Consider the following 24,435-nt stretch of genomic DNA (forward strand, 5'->3'; position numbering starts at 1 on the left):
CTGGAAGTAATGCACCAGTCGAGAGAGTGTTCTCCCAAATGAATGATATATGGACAGCAGCAAGAAATAGGTTCACTGTTCCTACCATCAAGGCCATGCTTATTGTGAAGACAAACTTCAACCTCCCCTGCCAGGAGTTCATGGAGAAGCTGGCCAAAGACAGCGCAATCCTGAAGAAAAATCATTCTTCTGAGAAATCTACAGATTAGGTTGGTATAAGTATATTATGTAGTTACCAATCTCATCATCGTCTTATTTCTTTATTATGTTGTTAAGTATTTCACATATACTATTGTCTGTTTTTTCAATTTTGCTGATGTCTCTTATTCTACCAGGACCACTGAATGGCTGTTCAGATCGGACAGTTCTGTCTTGTCTGTAATGTTTCTGTAATATAGTTGTTTTCTCTGTATCACAGTGTGCCTGTTAGACTAAGTACATGAAACCGGAATTGTCCCCCTTTTTTATTTCATAAATAATAACATTGGATATTTTAATTATATATTGACAGCCGAACTGGAAATGTCCCCGGTTTTCATTTCAGAAATCTGGTTACCTTGAATCTGGTTACCTTGAAGTCGGAAGTTTACATACACTTTAGCCAAATACATTTAAACTCAGTTTTTCACAAATCCTGACATTTAATCCTAGTAACAATTCTCTGTTTTAGGTCAGTTAGGATCACAGCTTTATTTTAAGAATGTGAAATGTCAGAATAATAGTAGAGAGAATGATTTATTTCAGGTTTTATTTCTTTCATCACATTCCCAGTGGGTCAGAAGTTTACATACACTCAATTAGTATTTGGTAGCGTTGCCTTTAAATTGTTTAACTTGGGTCAAATGTTGACTTTGTTGTCCTTAAACCTTTTTGCCACAACTTTGGAAGTATGCTTGGGGTCATTGGTCATTTGGAAGACCCATTTGTGACCAAGCTTTAACTTCCTGACTGATGTCTTGAGACGTTGCTTCAATATAGCCACATAATTTTCCATCCTCATGATGCCATCTATTTTGTGAAGTGCACCAGTCCCTCCTGCAGCAAAGCACCCCCACAACATGATGCTGCCACCCCCGTGCTTCATGGTTGGGATGGTGTTCTTCGGCTTGCAAGCCTCCCCTTTTTTCCTCCAAACATAAACATGGTCATTATGGCCAAACAGTTCTATTTTTGTTTCATCAGACCAGAGGACATTTCTCCAAAAAGTACGATCTTTGTCCCCATGTGCAGTTGCAAACCGTTGTCTGGCTTTTTTATGGCGGTTTTAGAGCAGTGGCTTCTTCCTTGCTGAGCGGCCTTTCAGGTTATGTCTATATAGGACTCATTTTACTGTGGACATAGATACTTTTGTACCTGTTTCCTCCAGTGTCTTCACAAGGTCCTTTGCTGTTGTTCTGAGATTGATTTTCACTTTTCGCACCAAATTACGTTAATCTCTAAGAGACAGAACGCGTCTCCTTCCTGAGCGGTATGATAGCTATGTGGTCCCATGGTGTTTATACTTGCGTACTATTGTTTGTACAGATGAACGTGGTACCTTCAGGCATTTGGAAATTACTCCCAAGGATGAACCAGATTTGTGGAGGTCTACAAATTCTTTCTGAGTTCTTGACTGATTTCTTTTGATTTTCCCACGATGTCAAGCAAAGAGGCGCTGAGTTTGAAGGTAGGCCTTGAAATACATCCACAGGTACACCTCCAATTGACTCAAATGATGTCAATTAGCCTAACAGAAGCTTCTAAAGCCATGACATAATTTTCTGGAATTCCAAGCTGTTTAAAGGCACAGTCAACTTCGTGTATGTAAACTTCTGACCCACTGGAATTGTGATACAGTTAATTATAAGTGAAATAATCTGTCTGTAAACAATTGTTGGAAAAATTACTTGTGTCATGCACAAAGTAGATGTCCTTACTGACTTGCCAAAACTATAGTTTTTTAACAAGAAATTTGTGGAGTGGTTGAAAAACAAGTTTTAATGACTCCAACCTAGTGTATGTAAATTTCCGACTTCAACTGTACATAAATCTATTTTACCTGATATTTTCAGGTCCACACACAATGATCCCGTAAATCACTGAGGGGAGTGAATACTTGTATATGACTTAAATCTGAAGAAAAATCTTCCACTGTCATCTTCAGTCACATTCTTGAGTTTCAGTGTGCAGTTATTGTCTTGGTCATAAAACTGTTCTTCCATTGTATCTTGTCTTAATCAGTCCAGATGTGTTATACACTCCAACTCCTTGCTGTGAGCTGTCTAGTTTTGTATTGCCTCTCGGAGTGAACCATATCCTTCTTCTAACTATCTGGGTAGCTGGGTAGCTGTATGTACAGTCAAATACCACTGATGAGCCTTTTGATAAAGGTAGTCCTGTCCCTGTCATGGTACCAAACAGACCAGTTCTGGGCCAGTGTGCCTGAAAACAGCGATTGAAAATGTCATTGCCCTTGTGATGAGAAAAAACACTGATGGATATTATTAACTGAAACAAAGATAAAACGTACCTGGCAGGGAGAGTAGAGTTAACAGAGATATCTGTAGAATGTATTGACAGTGCATAGCGGCTTTAGCCCTGTAGGAAGGAGAGTTGTATTCCAGAAAATATATCATCAATACAATCTTTGATCCAAGAACGTAGTACCAACATCTCTGCTGTGTGTTATCTGACCAGCAGTGTCTGGGCGAATTCTTCTTATTGAGGACTGGGGGGTTGTAGAGGAGTACTGATATCTACATAAAACATCTATTTCGCTGAAATTACTGTCAAACTTCTGCTTTATGGAGAGAGAAAAAATTCCAACAGCCACAACAATATCATAGCCAACCAACCAAACTGATTTCTGTTATTTTGCAATAACACCCACTGGCAAAAACTGGTTGAATCAATGTTGTTTCCATGTCATTTCAATCCCCAAAAATCAATATCATGATATTTGATCAAAGTGAAAAACTAATTGGATTTGCAAAAAGGCATCAATGTAAGGGGATTGTCTTTTTTCACCAAACTTTTAACCTAAATCCAATGATATGGTGACATGTGTTGTTGATTTCACGTTGAATTCACATCAGTTGACAACTCAATACCTCGCAAGTAATAATTCAAAACTAGACGTTGAACTGACATCTGTGCCCAGTGGGCAGAGGCAGTATATAAATTGGCATGGCATATGCAAGATTAATATACTCAACAGTTTTGTTTGAATGAATTACTTGAGAGGTTTTGAGTTATCTGATTAAGTCAAAACTGTAGTAATTCCACCATTACTACTAAATGCTGGATAAACAGATGACACAGACTCATTTTGCCTCAGTATGTTTATTATTAGGCTTTTGAAAGTTGTAAAGGATAGACACAGATACACGCGTACAGAGAAAATCTCAGTTTTAGTAATACACAACTCTGGGATTATATTTGGATTATAATGAATACAGTTCAACAACAATTCCATGCATGAAAACTCATAACCCCTCACAACATTATATGGTTCGGAATATGTTATCACATACAGAAGGTAATATTAAGGTAATTTTGCGATTTTACGTTGAAATGCTTTAGCCTACAACCTGGACATGAAAGGGAAGTTTTTAAAGGATATTTTAGAGCCATGAGATCTTATTTGAAAATGTAAATGTTCTAGCCTCCAAACTTGATATGTACAGGTTTTACATATTTGTTAAGGAGTTTTTCAATCCATGACTGGTTGTTTGAATCTGTGCTACTGATAATGTAACAGCCCCTGACCCCCTTCACCACCGCACACGTGGTCTTCGGACCGCAGGGTGCCTCCTCACAGGCCATCTCGCCGGAGTTACAGCTGCAGCGGTGGTGGCAGTTCTCCTCCTTATAGAAGACCTCGCCGGACACAAAGTAGCGACCCTTGTGGTGACAGCCACAGTTCTTCACATGAACACACTTGTCATCACTCAGCAGGAAACCAGGTTTGCATTGACAGCCCTCCCCTGGAGGAGTGGTGCATCCTGGGGCGGAGGTCATGGAATAGCATGTGGCCGGGCACCCGGAGGCCGAGAGGCTGTAGACACTGTTCTCTGGACAGGGGAGGTCTGAAAACACAAAGGGAGAAAGAGAGGTCTGTGGAATCAGTTACAATTTAAAAAATTCAGGATTTCATTTAAAATGTAGGGTTTAGAATTTGCAGTCTTATTTTATTTTGAAGAATTTATTAATTGCGACTCATCATAAACCTGAAGATTAGTGATACAAAACCAGAGGACTTACGGCAGAAGTCTTTACTCCTCCAGGCCCCAATTTTCCCTCCCTTCTCCTGACACTCTTCTACATAGTTGGTGATGATGTCACAGGCTGCCGTCAGTAGGCCGTTGTTGAGGATCATGTCATAGATGCAGTCTTCTTTGTACTCATCAGATTGCACTCTACCAATGCAGTCTCTGAGGGGACCACTCTTATCCAAAATGACATCACAGGCGCTGACATATTTGGGCTTTATAAGGGGGATGTCTACAACGGCACAATCTTTGCACTCGTGGGAGCAGCCCGGTACGTCAGCTACCCAGTAACTGTTTCCAAACTCCTTGGGACTCATGGGCTTTTTCCCGTTGGGCAGAAGCAGGTCATCCTCAGGGTTGTCATTGAGGTTGCCACAGAGACCACAGATGGCGTTGTGGTAGGTGCTCGGGACCTTCACCCTCACCTCGCCGGACCAGTCGAAGGAGACCGTGAGACCGAAATGAGTCTCCAGCACAGCAAAACGTCTGTTTCTGTAGATCTGAACCTCAGTGTTGTTGGAGTAGTATGGCAGAGACGTCAGGACATCGTTCACCTAAAATACAGTCCAGTGAAAAAAGAGAGTGGAATTCCATAAGAGCGATTTTTTTTCAAAACAATCATTATACAGAATAGTTAATAACAACAACTAGTAAAGGACCTGTATTACTCACCAGGACTTTGCCGTGATAATCACCTGTGATGGTGTAACTACTTCCCAACACAATGACAGTCACCACCTTGGCGTAGGAGACTCTGGTGCTGCCTCTGTTGTTGTTCTCCAGAGTCACCTCAAAGTTCTCCAGATCGGGATCTTTGGAGCAGACCCCCGCCAGCTTGTAAATACAGTTTCCCTGGAAGTCGAAGCGCTTCCCATCAAAGGTGCGGAAGTGGGGGTCCCCCTGTGCTGAGCAGGTCTTGAAGCTGAGGGGGTAGCAGTCCTGAACCCCATTGACCACTGCACAGTGCTCACTAGCCTTGCACTTCCTGGGCATACACATCACCTTCTGTGTGGCTCCGTCGCACACACACTTACTCTGACATGTGTTTCCCTCCCAGAAGGTTTCTTCGGGCAGGTAGTAGTGGTCATTGTGTGTACAGCCACACCCTGTCTCCTTGACGACACATTGTTCACCGCTGAGCACGTAACCCTTGTCGCACTGGCAGCCCTCCACACAGACTTTGGAACAGATCTCTGAGACTTTGAGATAGGCACAGGTAGCAGGGCAGGCAGTGCCACATAGCTCATAGTGGCTGTGGTATGGGCAAGCCAGGGCTGTTCGAGTTGAGAAAAAACAAACATCACAAATGTAGTCCTAATACATTCTGCAAATGCACAAGTTGGTCTATCGTGTCATTATACACATTTGAAGATGTCTGAGTTCCTAAATGTGATGTTTTGTAATAGCTGAGTACTTACGGCAGTTGGAGGCCTTTCGCCACAGTGGTGAGACTACAGCCCCAGCCTGCTGACATTCGGCCACGTAGTTAGCCAAGGCCTCACACAACACCTCCTGTCGACCCTCATTCAGACACACATCATAGAGGCAGTTTGAGGCAAACTCCTTCACCGGCACTTTCTTATGACACTGTTCAAATGGGCCCCCTCCGTCTGTCATCAAACCACAGTACTGTGGTCCAGTGTAAAGTGCCCGGTCTGCATCTGAGCACTTGGGGCAGTTGCTGTTACAGACGTGCCAGCAGAATGGGTCACCGTCGGCAACACTCCAGGATGCCACCCACGCCGTGGTATTTGCTGAAAGCACACCTGTGGGAGTGGTGAAGTCATCTGCTTTGTTACCATTGTAGTTGCCACAGATGCCACCGAGGTTGTCGTAGTAACTGCTGCTGATGGTCACCATGAAGAGGCTGGTCCAGTCAAAAGTGATCTCCAGGCCAACATCTGACTGGATGGTCCCTCGAATACCAGACTCTGTGATTCTGATGCTGCCAGACTCCAAACTCACAGGGAGGTCAGACCTAATGCCATCAATCTGAGACAAGAGAGAGAAGAGGATTTAAAGAGGACTTAAAGTGGATGGAGAGCATAGAGGATTCTTACATTCAACTTCAACATGGAAAATCTGTATCAAGTATAAATCTTCTTCAGGCTGCAGGGTGAATATTGAAAAAACTGGAAAATATGTGCACATTTTCAAACGGCCTCTTAAGAAATTTTTTATTTTACAATATGCATATATTTACTACTGTTGGATAGATAACAGTCTATAGTTTCTAAAAAGGTTTGAATTATTTCTCTAAGTCGAACAGAAATATTTTTACAGCCATTTTCCCAGCCGAATTGAGATTTCCAAAATGCGATGTGTCTCTTTAAGACCTTGTCTATAAAAGGTCATTACACTTAGGACCGTAGAAACACGTCATACACCTTCATCAGGGTGTAATGCGGAAGTGAGAATTGAAAGGAGTCGAATATCTCGTCCATGGACTGAATACCACACCTTCTTGTGAGACCTGCGCAGTTAAAAAAAAATTCCGGGCGCGAAGCAGAATTTGGTCTCGGCTACTGGAAGAAGGTCGATAACGGTGAATATGATCTCTGACTTCGATATTATTTGATACATGTCACAAAATCATCCTAAAGTATGTTTTTTCAATATACTTTAATTATATTATTGCAATTTATTCTGGACGTTAGATGTGATGCGACGGAAGAATTTTTTGAAGAAAGAGAGATTAGCGCCGCAGTGCCATTGTGCTTGCTAACCAAAGAGGGAAATAGTTCGTTCTGGAACCCAACTAAAGACTGTACTGGACATTGGACCCCGTTACAACATTCTGATGGAAGATCAACAAAGATAAGGACCCAATTTGGGATGCTTTTCCATATATCTGTCGAACTGTTCAATGCTAACTCTGCTAACTGTGCTAGGCTAGCGCTTGACTAGAATCAATGCTGCCTTATGCTAGCTTATGTTGTTAGCTAATATAACGATATATTGTGTTTTCGCTGTAAAACACTTCAAAAATCGGAAATATTGGCTCTATTCACACGATATCTGTCTTTCATTAGCTATCCACCATATGTTTTTCTGAAATGTTTTATGAGGTGTAATTAGTAGTCGACGTTGGTGTCTGTATTTTCTCTGGCTACTCCCGTCTGGATTCAGACTGTAGCTATGTGGTAGCATTTATGGTAGCATCAATGTAAAACTGATTTATAGCTAAAATATGCACCTTTTATGAACAAAACATAGATTTATTGTGTAACATGTTATATGACTGTCATCTGAGGTAGTTTTTTCTGGGTTCTTTAGGTTGGTTTTAGTTTATTTCGGTTGGCTTGTGCATGCTACTTGAATCATAATTCATACATCATAATCATATTCATACGTGTCTGTCCACTTTTGTATTTGGTGGTGAGCTAACATAAATATATGTGGTGTTTTCTCTGTAAAACATTTAAAAAATCGGACATGTTGGCTGGATTGACAAGATGTTTATCTTTCAAATGCTGTATTGGACTTGTTAATGTGTGAAAGTTAAATATTTTTAAAAAATAGATTTTGAATTTCGCGCCCTGCAGCTGTTGTCATTTTCGTTCCGACGTCGGGCTTGCAGCCCAAACAGGATAACTTGAAGCCACCCACCTCCACTGTCCCTCTTTGGCCACTGAGAATGGTGATCCTGTGACCACTCAGGTCTATGTTGGCTGATTTGACGAAGGAGCCCTCGGAGTTGCCGCGCAGCTCGTTCTTGGTCTGGATGCTGAACTGAGGCAGGGAAGGATCTTTGCCCGTAGTATTCACCAGAATGTAGGAGCAGGTGCCCATGAAGGAGAAGGGCTGGCCATCGAATGTGGTGTAATGAGGGTCACCGAACGCCCAGCAGTAGGCCTTGGACTGGGCCACACACACCGCCTTATTGTTCTTCACCACACAGTTTTCCTTCTCACGGCACTCAGTACCCTCACAGGGGTCTGACAAAATGGGTATTAGAGATGTTAACATATCTTGCTCATTGCAATATCAAAATAGAAACATCAACAAAGTCCATAATTCCACATCCAAATGTACTAACACAAAGCCATATCTGTTTGGTTGCATTATTATTAATGTTTTTTACCTGTGCTGTAGCAGTCCATGACTCCATTCTTCAACCCACATTTCTGACCCTCTTTGCACTGTGAGTTCTTGCAGGTGAATACTCCTGCTGCACAGCTGCAGGTCTCAGAACAGTTGCCAAGCATCACAGACTGGCCAGACTGAAAACCAGCAAAACATGTCAGTGATATCATTGTTTATACTATGGTGGAAACCATAGGATGATTGTAAACAATAAATATTTACCAAGAATAGAGATTGATTATATATTTTTGCATTTAGCGTAGAACAGATATAGGCCTATAATTGTAATAATGACTTTAGTATATTATTGCATTTCTGGGATATGAAATGGCCATTTTCGTCAATAAATCAGTAATCACCTTGTAATAGTGTCCATCAACCACACAGCCACAGTTCTCCAGTAAAACACACTTGCCACCATCAAACACAAATCCATCGTCACACTGGCAGCCCTCCTGGCATAGTGGGCATTTGGGAGACTCACTCAGAGAGCCACAGGTGGAAGAACAGGTGTCGGCACACAACTCATAGTGACTGTTAGCTGGACACGTCAGAGCTAGAGGACAGATGGAAATGGGAGGAGATGCATGTTATCAAAAAACTGAAATCAGCTTCAGCTTCAATTGTTTTTCAGCAGAGCATTAGGTCAGAGAAATATTGCACACTAAGATAAACCAGGATAAGGTAAATCAACTTTCAATATCAAAATTTACTCACGACAAAACTGGTCAGATCTCCAGCTGCTGACAAGGCCACCGGATGCCTGACAGAAAGTCACATATGTCTGTAAGTGGCGGCACAGGGCATCCCCACCCTCTCCCTCCTTCATGCACTCCTCAAAGTGCTCTTGTGGTGGCACAACAGCATGGCATTGGGCAAATGGACCCTTGGTTGACTTTATGATGCTACAAGCCGGCGGGGGTCCACTGGTGGGAGGACACTTCAAGCCACCGTCACATCCTGTCTGACATTTGACCCCTTCCTGAACCACTAACCACCCCGCTGCAAACTTCTCCACAGACGGCTCCTGCAGCCCACTGGGCAGCAGGAAGTCATCTTCCTTCTTGTCATTATAGTTGCCACAGAGACCACCGGTAACACCTTTGTAAGTGGATGGAAGCTGTATGATGGCGCCAGCAACGGTGTCGTAGGTCACCATCAAGCCAAAGTCTGTTACCACGATGATGTTAATGCCGTTCTGGTAGGCCCTGACCTTTCCATCTCCGAGTGACAGTGGGAGATTTGTTGCAACGTCATCCACCTGGGAAAGGAGGAAAGATTGAAAACATCCGTTTTCTAATCAAGTGTTGCTTTTTAATACTGAAATGAGTAGATCAAGACAGAAAACTACCGTTATTTCCCATATAACTCTGGGAGACATAGATATCTTGTATTTGTAGGCCTGTATTTCAACCCTCCTGGTGACCATTGCATCATCCATCTTGGTCAACTGCTGCACTGACACAACAAACGGAGCCATCGATCCGTCTTTCTCCACAACCTCCGACATTTTGTACACACAGTCCCCGTGTAGGCTGAAGCAGCTGCCATCGAACGAGTGGAATCTTCTGGCCCCGCTCACATGGCAGGTGCCTGTGCTCATGGGTATACAAGCCTGCACCCCGTCTTGGACCTGGCACTTCTCATTGGGACCGCAGGCAAACTTCACATTACACTCCATATGTCCATCCTTTTTACACACACAGCGCTCTTTGCACTGGCCGTTGGGGAAGAACACCTGGCCCATCAGGTAGTATTGGCCTTGGTGAATGCAGCCACATTCAGCCAGCGGCACACACTCGCTGTCGCTCTGTATGAAGCCGTCGTCACAGACACAGCCCTCGGTGCACAGGGAGTTCTCACAGCTCTCAGGCTCATCGAGGCCGCTGCAGGTCTGGGGGCAGCCTGAGGCACACACCTCATAGTGGCTGTTGGCCTTGCAGGAAGATGCTACAACACATTAGGTCAAACATGATACAATTGAATAATGTCGGAACCAGGAGCTGTTAGCTAGACAAGCCACTTCTGACTTATTGTAATGACCATAATTGTTACAGTCGTTGTTTTGAAATACACATCTGATGAGGTGTGTCTGTGCACTACTTACGACAGAAGCTGTCCAACCTCCACTGTTCCACCTTGGCAGGGGCATCCTGGCAGGCAGTGGTGTAGGTGCTGAGGGCGTTACAGAGGGCAGAGGCATGGCCACGGTACAGACACATATCAAACACACAGTACTCATAGTACTCTGTGGGGTCCACCTTGGCGTGGCAGTGCTTGAACGGACCGTTTTTGTCTGTGATCCTGCCGCAATACTTCCCTGTTTGGTAATCAAGCATCAGGCTGTGGTCACAGGTGGGGCACTTCTTGCCGTCGCAGTCGCTGGAGCAGCCAGGGTCGTTCCCCACTTTCCAGCTGTCCCCAAATACTGTTGGGGTGTTGGCAGGGCTCTTGTCTGGTTTGAGGAGGTCGTCGTTCCGTTGGCCGTTCCAGTTTCCGCAGAGCCCTCCGATGAGGTCTGAGTAGGAGCTGGGGAGGGTTAGGGAGACGTGGCTGTTCCAGTTGAACTTCAGTGTCAGGCCAAATTTGGTCTTCACCACCCCGAAATACCCACTGCGGAAGATGGACAGTTGACCATCTTCTACATCAAATGGCAAGTTCACGTACTGGTTGTTGACCTGGGAAGAGAGAAAGAAACGTTAATGAAACACGAAGGATGATACTGTCCTGATATTTCCTCTTACATTAAGTAGTATAATCATAAAAGCTCATTGACCAAGCCACATTTTAGGGTAGCTTACCAATACTTTGCCAGGGTTGTCCCTACTCATGGTGATGATGTTTTTGAAGACAATGATGGTGACTGTTTTTGTATAAGACACTGCCGTGTTCCTCCCCCTATTCTGATTCTTTACAAGCACCTCAAAAGGCGCCAGAGACTTGTCATCTTTGCTGACCAATTTGGAGAGAACGTAAGTACACGTTCCCTGGAAGTCGAACCTCTTGCCATCAAACGTGCGGTAGTGGGGGTCGCCTGAACCTTGGCAAGTGGCATAAGATGTTGGGTAGCAATCTCTCTTACCACTCTGCAGGCCACACATCTCTGACTTCTTGCATGCTGTTGCTTTGCATTCAACCTTGGCTGTTCCTGGATTGCATTCACACTGCTTTGTGCATTTGTCATCTTCCCAGAACTTCATTCCAGACGGGTAGTATCGCCCTTCATATGAGCAGCCACAGCTCTCCTTGGAGACGCATTTGTCTCCACTGAGGACAAAGCCCTTGTTGCATTGACAGGTCTCCACACAGGGTTCCTTGCACTTTGCTTCAGCATCTAGATCTGAACAAGAGGCAGGGCAAGCTGTGCCACACGCCTCGTAGTAGCTGTTTGACGGACATTCCAGTGCTGCAAATGTGAAATGAGAAATAGATTTAAATAATAGTGAAAAGTGCAATCTAAAAATCTGCATGAAATGTCTGGAAAGAGGAAAACTCACAGCATCCAGTGATTGTCCTCCACTCAGGGCTAATTTTGACCCCCTCGGCCAAACAGGCATCATTGTAGCTTTTCATGTTCTCACAGAGGAACTGATAGATGCCTTTATTGATGCAGACGTCATAGACACAGTTGTCCATGAACATGCCTGGGTCCAGGACCTTGTGGCAGCTGGCGAATGGGCCATCTTTTTTGGCCAATAGACCACATAACTTCTCTCCCTTGTATTTCTGTTGGAGAGCCGGAGTGCAGCTAGGACATTCCCCTTGGCAGTCATCATGACAGAACAAGTCGCCGTCTTCAGTTCTCCAGCTCTGGGCAAACTTCACCACTGTGGGTTCCTTGCTACCTTTGGGGTTAGTGAACTCATCATTGCGATCCCCGTTGTAGTTCCCACAGAGCCCACCCAGGGTGCGGAAGTAGCTGCTGGGGACAGTGATGTAGAACTTCATGTTCCAGTCGTACATAACCTTCAGGCCAAAGTTTGTCTTCAGAACAGCATAGCTGCCACTATACACCACCGTTAGGTTTCCCCCGGCTAGGGTCACAGGCAGGTAGACATTCTCACCATTCACCTAAGAAAAGATCAATAAGCATATAGAAAAACCACTCAGTTCACCTCCTGGATTGACCAAATTTACCATGGAACTGACCCCAGTCCTGATCATTTCCCTCTGGTCTCTTGTTACTTACCTCAACCTTCCCTTTATGCGTGCTGATCACAACAGTCAGCCCATAGACCGTGACTGAGACTTTCCTTACGAAAGACACCCTCTTGTTCCCTCTGTGGTTGTTCTTGGTTAGGACAGTGAACGGGATGAGGCCAGGTTCAGATTTAACAACCGTGGCCATGACATAAGAGCAGGTGCCCTGGAAGTCAAATCGCTCCCCATCAAAGGTGAGGTAGTGGGGGTCGCCCACAGCCCTGCAGGTGGCCTTGGACTGGGCCACACATACCGCCTTATTGTTCTTCACCACACAGTTTTCCTTCTCACGGCACTCAGTACCCTCACAGGGGTCTGACAAAATGGGTATTAGAGATGTTAACATATCTTGCTCATTGCAATATCAAAATAGAAACATCAACAAAGTCCAAAATTCCACATCCAAATGTACTAACACAAAGCCATATCTGTTTGGTTGCATTATTATTAATGTTTTTTACCTGTGCTGTAGCAGTCCATGACTCCATTCTTCAACCCACATTTCTGACCCTCTTTGCACTGTGAGTTCTTGCAGGTGAATACTCCTGCTGCACAGCTGCAGGTCTCAAAACAGTTGCCAAGCATCACAGACTGGCCAGACTGAAAACCAGCAAAACATGTCAGTGATATCATTGAGTGTTTATACTATGGTGGAAACCATAGGATGATTGTAAACAATAAATATTTACCAAGAATAGAGATTGATTATATATTTTTGCATGTAGCGTAGAACAGATATAGGCCTATAATTGTAATAATGACTTTAGTATATTATTGCATTTCTGGGATATGAAATGGCCATTTTTGTCAATAAATCAGTAATCACCTTGTAATAGTGTCCATCAACCACACAGCCACAGTTCTCCAGTAAAACACACTTGCCACCATCAAACACAAATCCATCGTCACACTGGCAGCCCTCCTGGCATAGTGGGCATTTGGGAGACTCACTCAGAGAGCCACAGGTGGAAGAACAGGTGTCGGCACACAACTCATAGTGACTGTTAGCTGGACACGTCAGAGCTAGAGGACAGATGGAAATGGGAGGAGATGCATGTTATCAAAAAACTGAAATCAGCTTCAGCTTCAATTGTTTTTCAGCAGAGCATTAGGTCAGAGAAATATTGCACACTAAGATAAACCAGGATAAGGTAAATCAACTTTCAATATCAAAATTTACTCACGACAAAACTGGTCAGATCTCCAGCTGCTGACAAGGCCACCGGATGCCTGACAGAAAGTCACATATGTCTGTAAGTGGCGGCACAGGGCATCCCCACCCTCTCCCTCCTTCATGCACTCCTCAAAGTGCTCTTGTGGTGGCACAACAGCATGGCATTGGGCAAATGGACCCTTGGTTGACTTTATGATGCTACAAGCCGGCGGGGGTCCACTGGTGGGAGGACACTTCAAGCCACCGTCACATCCTGTCTGACATTTGACCCCTTCCTGAACCACTAACCACCCCGCTGCAAACTTCTCCACAGACGGCTCCTGCAGCCCACTGGGCAGCAGGAAGTCATCTTCCTTCTTGTCATTATAGTTGCCACAGAGACCACCGGTAACACCTTTGTAAGTGGATGGAAGCTGTATGATGGCGCCAGCAACGGTGTCGTAGGTCACCATCAAGCCAAAGTCTGTTACCACGATGATGTTAATGCCGTTCTGGTAGGCCCTGACCTTTCCATCTCCGAGTGACAGTGGGAGATTTGTTGCAACGTCATCCACCTGGGAAAGGAGGAAAGATTGAAAACATCCGTTTTCTAATCAAGTGTTGCTTTTTAATACTGAAATGAGTAGATCAAGACAGAAAACTACCGTTATTTCCCATATAACTCTGGGAGACATAGATATCTTGTATTTGTAGGCCTGTATTTCAACCCTCCTGGTGACCATTGCATCATCCATCTTGGTCAACTGCTGCACTGACACAACAAACGGAGCCATCGATCCGTCTTTCTCCACAACCTCCGACATTTTGTACACACAGTCCCCGTGTAGGCTGAAGCAGCTGCCATCGAACGAGTGGAATCTTCTGGCCCCGCTCACATGGCAGGTGCCTGTGCTCATGGGTATACAAGCCTGCACCCCGTCTTGGACCTGGCACTTCTCATTGGGACCGCAGGCAAACTTCACATTACACTCCATATGTCCATCCTTTTTACACACACAGCGCTCTTTGCACTGGCCGTTGGGGAAGAACACCTGGCCCATCAGGTAGTATTGGCCTTGGTGAATGCAGCCACATTCAGCCAGCGGCACACACTCGCTGTCGCTCTGTATGAAGCCGTCGTCACAGACACAGCCCTCGGTGCACAGGGAGTTCTCACAGCTCTCAGGCTCATCGAGGCCGCTGCAGGTCTGGGGGCAGCCTGAGGCACACACCTCATAGTGGCTGTTGGCCTTGCAGGAAGATGCTACAACACATTAGGTCAAACATGATACAATTGAATAATGTCGGAACCAGGAGCTGTTAGCTAGACAAGCCACTTCTGACTTATTGTAATGACCATAATTGTTACAGTCGTTGTTTTGAAATACACATCTGATGAGGTGTGTCTGTGCACTACTTACGACAGAAGCTGTCCGACCTCCACTGTTCCACCTTGGCAGGGGCATCCTGGCAGGCAGTGGTGTAGGTGCTGAGGGCGTTACAGAGGGCAGAGGCATGGCCACGGTACAGACACATATCAAACACACAGTCCTCATAGTACTCTGTGGGGTCCACCTTGGCGTGGCAGTGCTTGAACGGACCGTTTTTGTCTGTGATCCTGCCGCAATACTTCCCTGTTTGGTAATCAAGCATCAGGCTGTGGTCACAGGTGGGGCACTTCTTGCCGTCGCAGTCGCTGGAGCAGCCAGGGTCGTTCCCCACTTTCCAGCTGTCCCCAAATACTGTTGGGGTGTTGGCAGGGCTCTTGTCTGGTTTGAGGAGGTCGTCGTTCCGTTGGCCGTTCCAGTTTCCGCAGAGCCCTCCGATGAGGTCTGAGTAGGAGCTGGGGAGGGTTAGGGAGACGTGGCTGTTCCAGTTGAACTTCAGTGTCAGGCCAAATTTGGTCTTCACCACCCCGAAATACCCACTGCGGAAGATGGACAGTTGACCATCTTCTACATCAAATGGCAAGTTCACGTACTGGTTGTTGACCTGGGAAGAGAGAAAGAAACGTTAATGAAACACGAAGGATGATACTGTCCTGATATTTCCTCTTACATTAAGTAGTATAATCATAAAAGCTCATTGACCAAGTAAACCCGGAATGCAATTATGTCATTCATTTGGAATGGATAACATTTTAAGGTAGCTTACCAATACTTTGCCAGGGTTGTCCCTACTCATGGTGATGATGTTTTTGAAGACAATGATGGTGACTGTTTTTGTATAAGACACTGCCGTGTTCCTCCCTCTATTCTGATTCTTTACAAGCACCTCAAAAGGCGCCAGAGACTTGTCATCTTTGCTGACCAATTTGGAGAGAACGTAAGTACACGTTCCCTGGAAGTCGAACCTCTTGCCATCAAACGTGCGGTAGTGGGGGTCGCCTGAACCTTGGCAAGTGGCATAAGATGTTGGGTAGCAATCTCTCTTACCACTCTGCAGGCCACACATCTCTGACTTCTTGCATGCTGTTGCTTTGCATTCAACCTTGGCTGTTCCTGGATTGCATTCACACTGCTTTGTGCATTTGTCATCTTCCCAGAACTTCATTCCAGACGGGTAGTATCGTCCTTCATATGAGCAGCCACAGCTCTCCTTGGAGACGCATTTGTCTCCACTGAGGACAAAGCCCTTGTTGCATTGACAGGTCTCCACACAGGGTTCCTTGCACTTTGCTTCAGCATCTAGATCTGAACAAGAGGCAGGGCAAGCTGTGCCACACGCCTCGTAGTAGCTGTTTGACGGACATTCCAGTGCTGCAAATGTGAAATGAGAAATAGATTTAAATAATAGTGAAAAGTGCAATCTAAAAATCTGCATGAAATGTCTGGAAAGAGGAAAACTCACAGCATCCAGTGATTGTCCTCCACTCAGGGCTAATTTTGACCCCCTCGGCCAAACAGGCATCATTGTAGCTTTTCATGTTCTCACAGAGGAACTGATAGATGCCTTTATTGATGCAGACGTCATAGACACAGTTGTCCATGAACATGCCTGGGTCCAGGACCTTGTGGCAGCTGGCGAATGGGCCATCTTTTTTGGCCAATAGACCACATAACTTCTCTCCCTTGTATTTCTGTTGGAGAGCCGGAGTGCAGCTAGGACATTCCCCTTGGCAGTCATCATGACAGAACAAGTCGCCGTCTTCAGTTCTCCAGCTCTGGGCAAACTTCACCACTGTGGGTTCCTTGCTACCTTTGGGGTTAGTGAACTCATCATTGCGATCCCCGTTGTAGTTCCCACAGAGCCCACCCAGGGTGCGGAAGTAGCTGCTGGGGACAGTGATGTAGAACTTCATGTTCCAGTCGTACATAACCTTCAGGCCAAAGTTTGTCTTCAGAACAGCATAGCTGCCACTATACACCACCGTTAGGTTTCCCCCGGCTAGGGTCACAGGCAGGTAGACATTCTCACCATTCACCTAAGAAAAGATCAATAAGCATATAGAAAAACCACTCAGTTCACCTCCTGGATTGACCAAATTTACCATGGAACTGACCCCAGTCCTGATCATTTCCCTCTGGTCTCTTGTTACTTACCTCAACCTTCCCTTTATGCGTGCTGATCACAACAGTCAGCCCATAGACCGTGACTGAGACTTTCCTTACGAAAGACACCCTCTTGTTCCCTCTGTGGTTGTTCTTGGTTAGGACAGTGAACGGGATGAGGCCAGGTTCAGATTTAACAACCGTGGCCATGACATAAGAGCAGGTGCCCTGGAAGTCAAATCGCTCCCCATCAAAGGTGAGGTAGTGGGGGTCGCCCACAGCCCTGCAGGTGGCCTTGGACTGGGCCACACATACCGCCTTATTGTTCTTCACCACACAGTTTTCCTTCTCACGGCACTCAGTACCCTCACAGGGGTCTGACAAAATGGGTATTAGAGATGTTAACATATCTTGCTCATTGCAATATCAAAATAGAAACATCAACAAAGTCCAAAATTCCACATCCAAATGTACTAACACAAAGCCATATCTGTTTGGTTGCATTATTATTAATGTTTTTTACCTGTGCTGTAGCAGTCCATGACTCCATTCTTCAACCCACATTTCTGACCCTCTTTGCACTGTGAGTTCTTGCAGGTGAATACTCCTGCTGCACAGCTGCAGGTCTCAGAACAGTTGCCAAGCATCACAGACTGGCCAGACTGAAAACCAGCAAAACATGTCAGTGATATCATTGAGTGTTTATACTATGGTGGAAACCATAGGATGATTGTAAACAATAAATATTTACCAAGAATAGAGATTGATTATATATTTTTGCATGTAGCGTAGAACAGATATAGGCCTATAATTGTAATAATGACTTTAGTATATTATTGCATTTCTGGGATATGAAATGGCCATTTTTGTCAATAAATCAGTAATCACCTTGTAATAGTGTCCATCAACCACACAGCCACAGTTCTCCAGTAAAACACACTTGCCACCATCAAACACAAATCCATCGTCACACTGGCAGCCCTCCTGGCATAGTGGGCATTTGGGAGACTCACTCAGAGAGCCACAGGTGGAAGAACAGGTGTCGGCACACAACTCATAGTGACTGTTAGCTGGACACGTCAGAGCTAGAGGACAGATGGAAATGGGAGGAGATGCATGTTATCAAAAAACTGAAATCAGCTTCAGCTTCAATTGTTTTTCAGCAGAGCATTAGGTCAGAGAAATATTGCACACTAAGATAAACCAGGATAAGGTAAATCAACTTTCAATATCAAAATTTACTCACGACAAAACTGGTCAGATCTCCAGCTGCTGACAAGGCCACCGGATGCCTGACAGAAAGTCACATATGTCTGTAAGTGGCGGCACAGGGCATCCCCACCCTCTCCCTCCTTCATGCACTCCTCAAAGTGCTCTTGTGGTGGCACAACAGCATGGCATTGGGCAAATGGACCCTTGGTTGACTTTATGATGCTACAAGCCGGCGGGGGTCCACTGGTGGGAGGACACTTCAAGCCACCGTCACATCCTGTCTGACATTTGACCCCTTCCTGAACCACTAACCACCCCGCTGCAAACTTCTCCACAGACGGCTCCTGCAGCCCACTGGGCAGCAGGAAGTCATCTTCCTTCTTGTCATTATAGTTGCCACAGAGACCACCGGTAACACCTTTGTAAGTGGATGGAAGCTGTATGATGGCGCCAGCAACGGTGTCGTAGGTCACCATCAAGCCAAAGTCTGTTACCACGATGATGTTAATGCCGTTCTGGTAGGCCCTGACCTTTCCATCTCCGAGTGACAGTGGGAGATTTGTTGCAACGTCATCCACCTGGGAAAGGAGGAAAGATTGAAAACATCCGTTTTCTAATCAAGTGTTGCTTTTTAATACTGAAATGAGTAGATCAAGACAGAAAACTACCGTTATTTCCCATATAACTCTGGGAGACATAGATATCTTGTATTTGTAGGCCTGTATTTCAACCCTCCTGGTGACCATTGCATCATCCATCTTGGTCAACTGCTGCACTGACACAACAAACGGAGCCATCGATCCGTCTTTCTCCACAACCTCCGACATTTTGTACACACAGTCCCCGTGTAGGCTGAAGCAGCTGCCATCGAACGAGTGGAATCTTCTGGCCCCGCTCACATGGCAGGTGCCTGTGCTCATGGGTATACAAGCCTGCACCCCGTCTTGGACCTGGCACTTCTCATTGGGACCGCAGGCAAACTTCACATTACACTCCATATGTCCATCCTTTTTACACACACAGCGCTCTTTGCACTGGCCGTTGGGGAAGAACACCTGGCCCATCAGGTAGTATTGGCCTTGGTGAATGCAGCCACATTCAGCCAGCGGCACACACTCGCTGTCGCTCTGTATGAAGCCGTCGTCACAGACACAGCCCTCGGTGCACAGGGAGTTCTCACAGCTCTCAGGCTCATCGAGGCCGCTGCAGGTCTGGGGGCAGCCTGAGGCACACACCTCATAGTGGCTGTTGGCCTTGCAGGAAGATGCTACAACACATTAGGTCAAACATGATACAATTGAATAATGTCGGAACCAGGAGCTGTTAGCTAGACAAGCCACTTCTGACTTATTGTAATGACCATAATTGTTACAGTCGTTGTTTTGAAATACACATCTGATGAGGTGTGTCTGTGCACTACTTACGACAGAAGCTGTCCGACCTCCACTGTTCCACCTTGGCAGGGGCATCCTGGCAGGCAGTGGTGTAGGTGCTGAGGGCGTTACAGAGGGCAGAGGCATGGCCACGGTACAGACACATATCAAACACACAGTCCTCATAGTACTCTGTGGGGTCCACCTTGGCGTGGCAGTGCTTGAACGGACCGTTTTTGTCTGTGATCCTGCCGCAATACTTCCCTGTTTGGTAATCAAGCATCAGGCTGTGGTCACAGGTGGGGCACTTCTTGCCGTCGCAGTCGCTGGAGCAGCCAGGGTCGTTCCCCACTTTCCAGCTGTCCCCAAATACTGTTGGGGTGTTGGCAGGGCTCTTGTCTGGTTTGAGGAGGTCGTCGTTCCGTTGGCCGTTCCAGTTTCCGCAGAGCCCTCCGATGAGGTCTGAGTAGGAGCTGGGGAGGGTTAGGGAGACGTGGCTGTTCCAGTTGAACTTCAGTGTCAGGCCAAATTTGGTCTTCACCACCCCGAAATACCCACTGCGGAAGATGGACAGTTGACCATCTTCTACATCAAATGGCAAGTTCACGTACTGGTTGTTGACCTGGGAAGAGAGAAAGAAACGTTAATGAAACACGAAGGATGATACTGTCCTGATATTTCCTCTTACATTAAGTAGTATAATCATAAAAGCTCATTGACCAAGTAAACCCGGAATGCAATTATGTCATTCATTTGGAATGGATAACATTTTAAGGTAGCTTACCAATACTTTGCCAGGGTTGTCCCTACTCATGGTGATGATGTTTTTGAAGACAATGATGGTGACTGTTTTTGTATAAGACACTGCCGTGTTCCTCCCCCTATTCTGATTCTTTACAAGCACCTCAAAAGGCGCCAGAGACTTGTCATCTTTGCTGACCAATTTGGAGAGAACGTAAGTACACGTTCCCTGGAAGTCGAACCTCTTGCCATCAAACGTGCGGTAGTGGGGGTCGCCTGAACCTTGGCAAGTGGCATAAGATGTTGGGTAGCAATCTCTCTTACCACTCTGCAGGCCACACATCTCTGACTTCTTGCATGCTGTTGCTTTGCATTCAACCTTGGCTGTTCCTGGATTGCATTCACACTGCTTTGTGCATTTGTCATCTTCCCAGAACTTCATTCCAGACGGGAAGTATCGTCCTTCATATGAGCAGCCACAGCTCTCCTTGGAGACGCATTTGTCTCCACTGAGGACAAAGCCCTTGTTGCATTGACAGGTCTCCACACAGGGTTCCTTGCACTTTGCTTCAGCATCTAGATCTGAACAAGAGGCAGGGCAAGCTGTGCCACACGCCTCGTAGTAGCTGTTTGACGGACATTCCAGTGCTGCAAATGTGAAATGAGAAATAGATTTAAATAATAGTGAAAAGTGCAATCTAAAAATCTGTATGAAATGTCTGGAAAGAGGAAAACTCACAGCATCCAGTGATTGTCCTCCACTCAGGGCTAATTTTGACCCCCTCGGCCAAACAGGCATCATTGTAGCTTTTCATGTTCTCACAGAGGAACTGATAGATGCCTTTATTGATGCAGACGTCATAGACACAGTTGTCCATGAACATGCCTGGGTCCAGGACCTTGTGGCAGCTGGCGAATGGGCCATCTTTTTTGGCCAATAGACCACATAACTTCTCTCCCTTGTATTTCTGTTGGAGAGCCGGAGTGCAGCTAGGACATTCCCCTTGGCAGTCATCATGACAGAACAAGTCGCCGTCTTCAGTTCTCCAGCTCTGGGCAAACTTCACCACTGTGGGTTCCTTGCTACCTTTGGGGTTAGTGAACTCATCATTGCGATCCCCGTTGTAGTTCCCACAGAGCCCACCCAGGGTGCGGAAGTAGCTGCTGGGGACAGTGATGTAGAACTTCATGTTCCAGTCGTACATAACCTTCAGGCCAAAGTTTGTCTTCAGAACAGCATAGCTGCCACTATACACCACCGTTAGGTTTCCCCCGGCTAGGGTCACAGGCAGGTAGACATTCTCACCATTCACCTAAGAAAAGATCAATAAGCATATAGAAAAACCACTCAGTTCACCTCCTGGATTGACCAAATTTACCATGGAACTGACCCCAGTCCTGATCATTTCCCTCTGGTCTCTTGTTACTTACCTCAACCTTCCCTTTATGCGTGCTGATCACAACAGTCAGCCCATAGACCGTGACTGAGACTTTCCTTACGAAAGACACCCTCTTGTTCCCTCTGTGGTTGTTCTTGGTTAGGACAGTGAACGGGATGAGGCCAGGTTCAGATTTAACAACCGTGGCCATGACATAAGAGCAGGTGCCCTGGAAGTCAAATCGCTCCCCATCAAAGGTGAGGTAGTGGGGGTCGCCCACAGCCCTGCAGGTGGCCTTGGACTGGGCCACACATACCGCCTTATTGTTCTTCACCACACAGTTTTCCTTCTCACGGCACTCAGTACCCTCACAGGGGTCTGACAAAATGGGTATTAGAGATGTTAACATATCTTGCTCATTGCAATATCAAAATAGAAACATCAACAAAGTCCAAAATTCCACATCCAAATGTACTAACACAAAGCCATATCTGTTTGGTTGCATTATTATTAATGTTTTTTACCTGTGCTGTAGCAGTCCATGACTCCATTCTTCAACCCACATTTCTGACCCTCTTTGCACTGTGAGTTCTTGCAGGTGAATACTCCTGCTGCACAGCTGCAGGTCTCAGAACAGTTGCCAAGCATCACAGACTGGCCAGACTGAAAACCAGCAAAACATGTCAGTGATATCATTGAGTGTTTATACTATGGTGGAAACCATAGGATGATTGTAAACAATAAATATTTACCAAGAATAGAGATTGATTATATATTTTTGCATGTAGCGTAGAACAGATATAGGCCTATAATTGTAATAATGACTTTAGTATATTATTGCATTTCTGGGATATGAAATGGCCATTTTTGTCAATAAATCAGTAATCACCTTGTAATAGTGTCCATCAACCACACAGCCACAGTTCTCCAGTAAAACACACTTGCCACCATCAAACACAAATCCATCGTCACACTGGCAGCCCTCCTGGCATAGTGGGCATTTGGGAGACTCACTCAGAGAGCCACAGGTGGAAGAACAGGTGTCGGCACACAACTCATAGTGACTGTTAGCTGGACACGTCAGAGCTAGAGGACAGATGGAAATGGGAGGAGATGCATGCTATCAAAAAACTGAAATCAGCTTCAGCTTCAATTGTTTTTCAGCAGAGCATTAGGTCAGAGAAATATTGCACACTAAGATAAACCAGGATAAGGTAAATCAACTTTCAATATCAAAATTTACTCACGACAAAACTGGTCAGATCTCCAGCTGCTGACAAGGCCACCGGATGCCTGACAGAAAGTCACATATGTCTGTAAGTGGCGGCACAGGGCATCCCCACCCTCTCCCTCCTTCATGCACTCCTCAAAGTGCTCTTGTGGTGGCACAACAGCATGGCATTGGGCAAATGGACCCTTGGTTGACTTTATGATGCTACAAGCCGGCGGGGGTCCACTGGTGGGAGGACACTTCAAGCCACCGTCACATCCTGTCTGACATTTGACCCCTTCCTGAAGCACTAACCACCCCGCTGCAAACTTCTCCACAGACGGCTCCTGCAGCCCACTGGGCAGCAGGAAGTCATCTTCCTTCTTGTCATTATAGTTGCCACAGAGACCACCGGTAACACCTTTGTAAGTGGATGGAAGCTGTATGATGGCGCCAGCAACGGTGTCGTAGGTCACCATCAAGCCAAAGTCTGTTACCACGATGATGTTAATGCCGTTCTGGTAGGCCCTGACCTTTCCATCTCCGAGTGACAGTGGGAGATTTGTTGCAACGTCATCCACCTGGGAAAGGAGGAAAGATTGAAAACATCCGTTTTCTAATCAAGTGTTGCTTTTTAATACTGAAATGAGTAGATCAAGACAGAAAACTACCGTTATTTCCCATATAACTCTGGGAGACATAGATATCTTGTATTTGTAGGCCTGTATTTCAACCCTCCTGGTGACCATTGCATCATCCATCTTGGTCAACTGCTGCACTGACACAACAAACGGAGCCATCGATCCGTCTTTCTCCACAACCTCCGACATTTTGTACACACAGTCCCCGTGTAGGCTGAAGCAGCTGCCATCGAACGAGTGGAATCTTCTGGCCCCGCTCACATGGCAGGTGCCTGTGCTCATGGGTATACAAGCCTGCACCCCGTCTTGGACCTGGCACTTCTCATTGGGACCGCAGGCAAACTTCACATTACACTCCATATGTCCATCCTTTTTACACACACAGCGCTCTTTGCACTGGCCGTTGGGGAAGAACACCTGGCCCATCAGGTAGTATTGGCCTTGGTGAATGCAGCCACATTCAGCCAGCGGCACACACTCGCTGTCGCTCTGTATGAAGCCGTCGTCACAGACACAGCCCTCGGTGCACAGGGAGTTCTCACAGCTCTCAGGCTCATCGAGGCCGCTGCAGGTCTGGGGGCAGCCTGAGGCACACACCTCATAGTGGCTGTTGGCCTTGCAGGAAGATGCTACAACACATTAGGTCAAACATGATACAATTGAATAATGTCGGAACCAGGAGCTGTTAGCTAGACAAGC

At 45.9% G+C, this 24,435-nt stretch overlaps 1 protein-coding gene across 1 annotated transcript in view; it reads right to left on the reverse strand.

Moving 5' to 3' along the window:
* Positions 1–3,314: 3,314 nt before the first annotated feature.
* The window catches only part of LOC129837142 (IgGFc-binding protein-like), a 52,783-nt gene continuing 31,662 nt past the window's right edge, over positions 3,315–24,435 (reverse strand). The window contains exons 11-43 of the mRNA XM_055903057.1: positions 23,767–24,365; positions 23,133–23,676; positions 22,775–22,971; positions 22,410–22,548; positions 21,938–22,263; positions 21,246–21,819; positions 20,550–21,154; positions 19,817–20,387; positions 19,061–19,659; positions 18,427–18,970; positions 18,069–18,265; positions 17,704–17,842; positions 17,232–17,557; positions 16,540–17,113; positions 15,844–16,448; positions 15,111–15,681; positions 14,355–14,953; positions 13,721–14,264; positions 13,363–13,559; positions 12,998–13,136; positions 12,526–12,851; positions 11,834–12,407; positions 11,138–11,742; positions 10,444–11,014; positions 9,688–10,286; positions 9,054–9,597; positions 8,696–8,892; positions 8,335–8,473; positions 7,860–8,188; positions 5,669–6,242; positions 4,923–5,524; positions 4,243–4,804; positions 3,315–4,067 (exon numbers count right to left, since the gene is read on the reverse strand). Of these exons, the coding sequence (XP_055759032.1) occupies positions 3,640–4,067; positions 4,243–4,804; positions 4,923–5,524; positions 5,669–6,242; positions 7,860–8,188; positions 8,335–8,473; positions 8,696–8,892; positions 9,054–9,597; positions 9,688–10,286; positions 10,444–11,014; positions 11,138–11,742; positions 11,834–12,407; positions 12,526–12,851; positions 12,998–13,136; positions 13,363–13,559; positions 13,721–14,264; positions 14,355–14,953; positions 15,111–15,681; positions 15,844–16,448; positions 16,540–17,113; positions 17,232–17,557; positions 17,704–17,842; positions 18,069–18,265; positions 18,427–18,970; positions 19,061–19,659; positions 19,817–20,387; positions 20,550–21,154; positions 21,246–21,819; positions 21,938–22,263; positions 22,410–22,548; positions 22,775–22,971; positions 23,133–23,676; positions 23,767–24,365 (14,639 nt within the window). The 3' untranslated portion in view covers positions 3,315–3,639. The remainder of the gene's footprint in view (positions 4,068–4,242; positions 4,805–4,922; positions 5,525–5,668; positions 6,243–7,859; positions 8,189–8,334; positions 8,474–8,695; positions 8,893–9,053; positions 9,598–9,687; positions 10,287–10,443; positions 11,015–11,137; positions 11,743–11,833; positions 12,408–12,525; positions 12,852–12,997; positions 13,137–13,362; positions 13,560–13,720; positions 14,265–14,354; positions 14,954–15,110; positions 15,682–15,843; positions 16,449–16,539; positions 17,114–17,231; positions 17,558–17,703; positions 17,843–18,068; positions 18,266–18,426; positions 18,971–19,060; positions 19,660–19,816; positions 20,388–20,549; positions 21,155–21,245; positions 21,820–21,937; positions 22,264–22,409; positions 22,549–22,774; positions 22,972–23,132; positions 23,677–23,766; positions 24,366–24,435) is intronic.

Source organism: Salvelinus fontinalis, chromosome 38 (genome assembly GCF_029448725.1).
Source record: "Salvelinus fontinalis isolate EN_2023a chromosome 38, ASM2944872v1, whole genome shotgun sequence".
Classification (NCBI taxonomy): domain Eukaryota; kingdom Metazoa; phylum Chordata; class Actinopteri; order Salmoniformes; family Salmonidae; genus Salvelinus; species Salvelinus fontinalis.